Below are 8,474 nucleotides of genomic sequence, written 5' to 3' on the forward strand. Positions count from 1 at the left end.
TGCTGTATGAAAAGTGAATTTACTCTGTAAATCTTCACCCAAATCCTAATAAAAAAAAAAAGGGAAGGCTCTTAACAAGATGGATTGACACAGTGGCTGCAATGATGGACTCAGGTATGGCAAAGATCATGAGGCTGGCACAAGATCTGGAGGTTTTTTGTCCTGTTGTACATAAGGTCACTATGAGTTGGAGATGAGTTGACAGCACCTAACAACAACAACAGAAATACCACAATAAAATACAAATCCCTTGGGTCCAACAAACAATTATAAGGTATACAAGAACACAAGAGAAAATGGTCCAATTGACAGAAAATAATGGTGAAGTGGAAATCAGTCATACAGTGGTCAGGATAATGGAAAAAATAGTGGACCTCCAGAGACCACTGTTAAATATACTTAAAGAAAGTAAAGAACACAGAGAAAACTAATTAATGGAGATTAAGAAAAAGAATGATAAATGAAATAAGGAGAAAAAGGAAGAAAAAAAAAAGAATCCGAAGAGTAATATCAAACTGAAGAGTAAAATAACTGATTTGGAAAATGCAAGAGAATAATTAATCATTAGATTTAAGCAGATAGAAGACAGAATAAGCCAACTGGAAAACAAGGTAACTGAACTTATCATATCTCAAGAGAAACAAGAGAAAAGAACAAAGAAAAATTTAAAATAAATAAATAAATAAGCTAAATAGAATTGTGGTAATTAAGTAATTAAGAAATCCAACATTAGAATGTTGAGAATTTGAAAACAAATGGATTGGAAGAAAAAGAAATAATTTCTGAGAGTTAATGACAAAGAATTTCCTAGTCCTGGGAATTGAGCTTACAATTCCGGGAAGTTCAGAGAACCATAAGCAAAAGGAATACAAAAAATGTGTTCACCAAGACACACTGTAATAAAATTCCTGAAAAGCAAAGGCAGGGAGAAAATTCTGAAAACAGCAAAAGAAAAGTACAGTATAACATATATGGGGTCCCTGATATGAATCACTGTGGAAGTTGGAAGATGGCTTCATACCTATGTCCTCCATGTTTAAGTTACAAACTTAATCCCTTAGTAACTAGGTAAAGCAGATAGAGATAATGATACTAGAGTTGTGAGTTAGGAGAAGATAAAGTATCAGATTTAGTGAAAGCACAGAGAAAGAGCAGATTAAGCAACTGCGGAAAATAAACGAACCTGCCTAGCTGACAGAAAGGTACAGAACTCATTAGAAATACAAAAGAGGTCAGCAGAGGGAAGGTCATAAATATAAAAATTGAAATCATAAAGTTCTTCAAAGAAAATAGAGAGGCAATGTTATTGAGCTTAGATTTTATTCTGAATTACCATATTTAATAATGAAAGGATGAAAATCAAAATGTAAAATAAATAAATGGGACATCATAATAATTAAATACTTTTTAACATCAAAAGACTTTACCAAAAAAGTGAATAAGCTACACACTGGGAGAATATCTTCAGAAATCATATATCTGCTAAGAATCTAATAACCAAAATATACATAAAACTTCAACACATAAACAACAACAACAAAAGTAACCCAATGAAAAAGTGGGCAAAGGACCTGAACGGACATTTCATCAAAGATATGCAAATGCCCAAAAAAACACATACATTACATGTTCAATGTCTTTAGTCTTTATTAAAAAAAAAAAAAAAAAAACACTCACTGCTGTTGAGTTGATTTGGATCATAGCAACCCCTCCTGGGGTTTCCGAGGAATCACAATGAGATATTATCTCAGTCCAACTAGAATGGCTAAGTTGAAAACAAAATGGAAAATAGCCAATGTTGATGAGGATGTGGGAAAATTGGAATCCTTATGCATAGATGGTAGTAATGGCAAAATGGTACAGCCATTATAGAAAACAGTGTGGCTTCCCCCCCAAAAAATACAAAACAAAACAGAACAATAACAACAACAAAACTAAAAGTAGAACTACCATATAAACCAGCAATTCCACTGCTATGAATATAAGGAATATACCTAAGGGATCTGAAAGCAGCAATGCAAATAGACATATGTGCACCAATGCTCACTGCAGCACAATAGCCAAAAAGTGGAAACAAGCTAAATGACCAACAAAAGAAAGACAGATAAATAATATGTGATACATACATGCAATGGATACTACTCTTTCAAAGAAAAAGAAAATGAAGTAATGATGTATTATATACGTTGAGGGTATGAGGTTGAGTGAAATAAATGAATTAAAAAAGGGCACATATTTTATGACCTCACTTATCTAAAAAGAAAAAAAAACACACACGTGTATAGAGACCAAAGTTTATTAGTGTTCACCAGGTTCAATAAGGTGGGGGAATGGAGGAATTATTGCTTAGGAGTCACTGAGTTTCTGGTCATGGTGATGCAGAATTTGCACTGATTAAGGGTGGTGGTGTAGTGTCTAAGACATTTGACTGCTATCCACTAGGCTAGTGGTTCAAATCCACCAACCACTCTTTGGAAGGAAGACTGGGCAATCTACTTCCGTAGAGATACTGTTTGGAAACCCAAGGAGTCACTGAGTTTAATCCACTCAATGGCAGTGAGTTTAATGGCTGCCCAGGCAGCTAGGGTAAATAATGTTGCTAAATTGTACACCTGTAATAAATTGAACTGACTGACAAATAACTGACAAATACTATATATATATATATATATATATATATATATAACAGAAGCAACAACAACAACAAAGAAGAGCAGCTGCTGAAGCTGCTTACGTGCAACAAAAATATCCTAATGGCATTTGATTTTTAGTTTGGAGATTTAGGGTCATGTTCTAATGAGACATTCTAGTTAATTGGCCTAACTAGAATGTCTCATTAGAACATGGGCAATCCTACTTCCGTAGTGATACTGCCTCGGAAACCCAAGGAGGGGTCGCTATGAGTTGGGGCCGACTCGACGGCACATAACAACAACAACAACAACAAAGAAGAGCAGCTGCTGAAGCTGCTTACGTGCAACAAAAATATCCTAATGGCATTTGATTTTTAGTTTGGAGATTTAGGGTCATGTTCTAATGAGACATTCTAGTTAATTGGCCTAACTAGAATGTCTCATTAGAACATGGGCAATCCTACTTCCGTAGTGATACTGCCTCGGAAACCCAAGGAGGGGTCGCTATGAGTTGGGGCCGACTCGACAGCACATAACAACAACAACAACAACAGTTAATTGGCCTAACATTAGCTTTAGTACCTACATTCTAACTCGCAATTAATGCTGTATCCAGGACCTTTAAAGCTTCCAACCAGTCACCCACCCAACATATAACAAGTTGTCTCTATTTGCTTGGAGCAACAAAGGAAAAAGATGAATCAGAAATAAGAGGAAATGGAATTTTTGGCTAATTGCTTCCATGAACAATTGTATCTTTTACAATGAGACCAAAAGAACTGGATTGTGCCCTGTTACTATTACTTAATGTTTTTAACAGAGTTTCTATAGAGAAATTTTGATCAAAATGGAAACATTACAGAGCAGAATTTCAAATTCTCACAATCCAGAATTTCTGGAGTCATTGTGATTGTATGAACTCTGAAACTATTGCCTATTCTTTAACCCTGAAACCATAAACCATAAACCAAAAATATCCCTGGAAGTCTTCTTAAAATTAAAGAACAATCTAGCTTAACTAGTAAAAACTGTCAGCCATGAACATTGTGCTCTCTTAAATAACTACCTGTGCGGGATCAAGTTGATAATAAAAACTAGAAAAGTTAAATATGAAGTGTAAGGAGAAGTTTTGTCAATAAGGAAAAAAATTAGATAAGGAGGTAAGAATGGCAGTACAAGTTGAAGAAAATAATCAATATCACTGCATTGTGCATGTAGAAATTTTACAATTGGTGCAATTTTATTTTGTATATTCTCAACAGCAATAATAAAAGGGAAAGAGATAAAGATACCAGGCAGTGGTCTGGCAAGCCCTCTTTAGAATGAGCTACCTTAAAACCTGAAATATTCCCCAAAAAAGTTCTGGGGAGTGTGAGTTCAAACGAAAAATAAATGACTGTGTTGATAAGTAAACAAGGTACCATGAGGCAGAGTAAAGAGATATAATCAATTGTACAACTGTTCTTACAAAGACTGCAGTTATTGGAAAGATCAATAATATCGAAAATTGATGAAAAAATAAAAAGCTGTCAAAATTACATAAGATATTAGAAAACATAATATGAATGTCTAATAATTGAATGTCTAATGGTGCAAAATAATCATTGATATTACAAATTCAGATGAGTTAACAGCCCATCAAATCAATGGAAGATCAATAAAGCCAAATTAGATTTGGCTCAATAAAATGGAAAAGAGTTAAATGGATAGATTACTAGAAAATATATTCATATATATACACACCCACTCCTCACTTATCTCATTACCTGATATTTCACATTGATGACAATAGTTAAAAAAATATATTATCTAAATTTTTTTTTTTTTAAGTGTATGTCTAGTAGTTATCCACACCAAGGTGCTAGGTTAGAGTAATGCTGGCTGGCTGTGTTTTTTAAGGTTATGTGTCAACTTAGCTGGGCTATGATTCTCAGTGGTTTGGCACTTAAGTAATGATGCAATTTGACAATTATAAAATGATGCAATTTGGCAGTTACATAATGATGCAACCGTCCTCCACTTTGCAGATTCATGTGGGTATCCTCCATTTTTGCCTAACACCATTTTTTGCATAATAACCTGGTATTTGAAAAATAACCAGGTCAGTAAGTGAGGAGTGGCTGCATATTTACACAAATTGATGTACAAAGAACTAGACAATTTGAATGGCCCTATAACTCATATAGTGATTATATAAATAGAAAATGGCCAGCCAAAATGTGTCTATAGGCATGTTTACCAGCCATTCAGAAACTGCAGTTATCCACATACAAGACATTGAATATTGGTGTTAGCAACAAATAAAATAGCATTTTTGTATGTATTATTTAAAGGTTGGATTCAACAAATCACAGTGTTCTCTGCATTGACCCCCATCTAAGATCAGTAAAATATTGTCTTCTGTCTTGTTTTTTTTCTAAATATAAATAAATTGTAAAGTATGTTCATCTCCTTATTTCATTTTTGTCTTTTCACTATAATGTCCAAAACCTTCTGCATAAGATTTTATCAAGCTTTTTTGTCACATCCTAAATACAATTATATAGACAGTCAATAGTGTTAATTGGACTCTTATGAATCATACTTAAGAAATTACAATTAATACATTTAAAAGGAATCACCACGAGTTAAACAGACACATTTATATATTGATATTTACTTATCTTTACTCAATAAGTAAATAAATTTGGCATTTGATGTATCTTTTAAACTGTATTTTTGTACTTAGCATTAAGGTGTTGTCTTTAAGAATTTGAAAATGATTACGTATTAGCTATGATATCAAACTGCTGGTGGGATTGTAAAATGGTACAACCATTGTGGCAAACGGTATAGCATTTCCTTAAAAAAACTGAAAATAGAAGTACCATTTGACCCAGCAATTCCATTACTAGGAATATATCCTAAAGAGGTGAGAGATAGAGCACAAACAGACATATGTACACCTATGTTTATCGCAGCACAATTCACCATAGCAAAGAGATGGAAACAACCTAAATGTCCATCAGCGGATGAGTGGATAACCAAATTATGGTATATCCACACAATGGAATACTATGCCACATTAAATAACAATGAGGGATACACGAATCATCTCACAACGTGGATGAACCTGGAGGACGTTGTTGTTGTTATGTGCCGTCAAGTCGGACCTGACTCATAGCGACCCCTCCCCGTGTTTCTGAGGCAGTATCACTATGGAAGTAGATTGCCCCATCTTCCTTCCGAGGAGCGGCTGGTGGATTTCAACTGCCAGCCTTCTGGTTAGTAGTCAAGTGCCTTAGGCACTAAGCTACCAGAGCTCCTTAGAGGACATTATGCTGGTGAAATAAGTCAGTCGCAGAAGGACAAGTACTGTATGAGCCCATTACTGTCAAAAAGACAGAGAAGGGTTTGCTTGAGAAAGAGGACTCACCTAGTAGGTTACCGGGATGGGCAGGGAAGGTGAGGGATTAATTTCGAGCTAGTTGGGGCATACATGCTGACATGGGTAGGGGAAGGGATATACGGGAAGCATATATGACCACCATAATAACATTGGGAAATGAGAGGGCACTGAATTGTGGACATAAGAGATAGACAACAGATGCTAATACCAACCAATGTGTCCACAATGCCACATTGCCATTAACACCGAACACTAGGCTATACATATAAACACATAAACACCTGATATGATCAGAAGGGGGTCAGTGAACAGAGGTATACTCTAGACCAAGGATAGATTCAGCTGAGGCTAATCTTGGGTAGACACAAGTGATAAAAATGATACAAAGTGATACAAAATACCTGCAGTCCTTACAGAAACAATAGAAGACAGGCACAGAGTAATCTCTCACAGGCATCCAGACACTATGGGAGAGAGATCCAATAGATCTACCATCTCAGGACCATAGGACTGGGGGGCACCAGACACAATTGGCACAACAAAATACTGAAAGTGTTGCTCTACATCCTACATTGGTGAGTAGTGACTGGGGTCTTAAAGCTTTCAAGCAGCCATCTAAGATGCAGCTTCTAGTCTCCTAGCAGCAGAAATGAAGAAGAACACACACAAAAAGGGGGGGGGGGCATTTAAAAGCAATCAGCCCTAGGACATGATGGCCCTTGAGACCAGAAAAACTAGATGGTGCCTGGCTACAAATGCCAACCACTCAGGAAAGGATCAAATCTGGAGATCATGGATAGAGTGGGAGGGAAAACGTGGAAAAAAATCCAAAAACTCAATAATGACCAGAATTACTGGTCAGATGAAATCTTGTGAGACTCCTAATACTATGGCCCTGGAATACATTCTGCACCTGGAATAAAACTCACCCCCAAGGGTGAGCTCTCAGCCCAATAGTTAACAAGATGTACATGCAGACCACTCCACCCAGGATGATGCACCCACATACTCTATGGTAATACATCCCTTAGAGCAATAGACCATGGGACATCAGAGCACCAACATTCAAACAGAAAATGCAGGACAAATAGGAATGCATAAATATGAGGGGCACAGGGGAAGGGTTATAAGGTAGGGAGGGGAGGAGACTGAGTTAGGGTTGGACATGGCAAATGGGGAATGAAACTAAATGTACACATTACGTTGAATATAAAACAAGCTCTTAAAATAAAAATAAAAAAGCAAAATATTGGAAGATAAAATGTTGTGGAAAATTACATTTCACAAGCACTCAATAAGACAAATGTAAATATATTTAAAGAAAAAAAATGATCTTTCTATTTAGAGGACAAATCACCTTGCTTTAAGATGATGTTAAATCTAAATATACTCCAAAGGAATTTTGTATACTTCCAAATAGCATGCACAACTCATTAGTGTAAGGCTCCTTATGGCATTATGGGTCTACAGAATAATGAATAGTTAGGTTGCACATAGTATTATTTACCTACTTGATAACACAGTTCCTATGTGACAAATTCTAGAATGAAAACCCCTGGTTGGCCAACACCAAAACTCTCATCAGTTTTATCTGGTTGAACAGTGCAGCTGTAAACAATCCCATCACTCTATTCCAGACCCCAGATCCCCACTGAGCACTCCTTCACAGCATATACACCACAGGTACTCACAGCTGGAGAAAATCAGTGGGCATGAGTGCTCATCCATGGGGAAGTTGTGCAGCTGGAGCTGGCATTCTGCGTTGATGGTGAGCCTATGGAAAAGCCAAGCATCATCATCGTTGTCATCAACAACTCCCCAGCTAAGCCCATAAGCCAGGTCATGGGGTTGTAATTGTTCCACGAGGGGACCTGGAAGGCATAGCATGGAAGTAATGGACCATCAGCAGTGGCCATGTTCATTCAGCCATGTACTCAGATGTTTTCATGTTGTGCTATTTTGTTTTACTTTTAACTAGCAGTAGCAGAGAGCATTCCTATTAGTAATATCCCAAGCTGCATCTAGAAATACAAGTCAAGGCAGAGAAGAGACAAAACCAACTGCTGTTTTTCACTAGTTTTTTTTTTTTTTTCAATTTGTTTGACTGAATTAAATATATTTTTTTCCATTGTGAACCTAGGATAATTGCCTAAATAGGTCTAACACAAAATTAACTGACTAATAGAAGGTGTATCATATTTGGACTGCTCTCTTTTTAACAAGGCAGGTAGTGGTCAATAACTGTGTGCATTAAGTTGCTCCAAAGCAGGTAACCTTGAATTTTGGAGTTTATATAAAGCAGCCCCAGGGACAACTCAGGGACGCCCAAAGCAGCAGGCCAGAAGAGCAGGAGAAAGGGGATTAAAAGCCAGGAAGCAAAACAGAGGTACAGTCAGCCACAGGGACCCAGGTGGGGGTGATACGAGAGGTCTCCAACAGCAAGACAAACTTGT

General features: G+C 36.6%; 1 protein-coding gene across 1 annotated transcript in view; it reads right to left on the reverse strand.

Annotated features, from left to right (window-relative positions):
* The window catches only part of GABRG3 (gamma-aminobutyric acid type A receptor subunit gamma3), a 1,139,981-nt gene that overhangs the window by 649,242 nt on the left and 482,265 nt on the right, over positions 1–8,474 (reverse strand). The window contains exon 5 of the mRNA XM_007945970.2: positions 7,713–7,795. Coding sequence (XP_007944161.1) covers positions 7,713–7,795 — 83 coding nt within the window. The remainder of the gene's footprint in view (positions 1–7,712; positions 7,796–8,474) is intronic.

This window comes from Orycteropus afer, unplaced genomic scaffold (genome assembly GCF_000298275.1).
Source record: "Orycteropus afer afer isolate SDZICR_OR568_19922 unplaced genomic scaffold, OryAfe1.0 scaffold00146, whole genome shotgun sequence".
In the NCBI taxonomy this organism is placed as follows: domain Eukaryota; kingdom Metazoa; phylum Chordata; class Mammalia; order Tubulidentata; family Orycteropodidae; genus Orycteropus; species Orycteropus afer.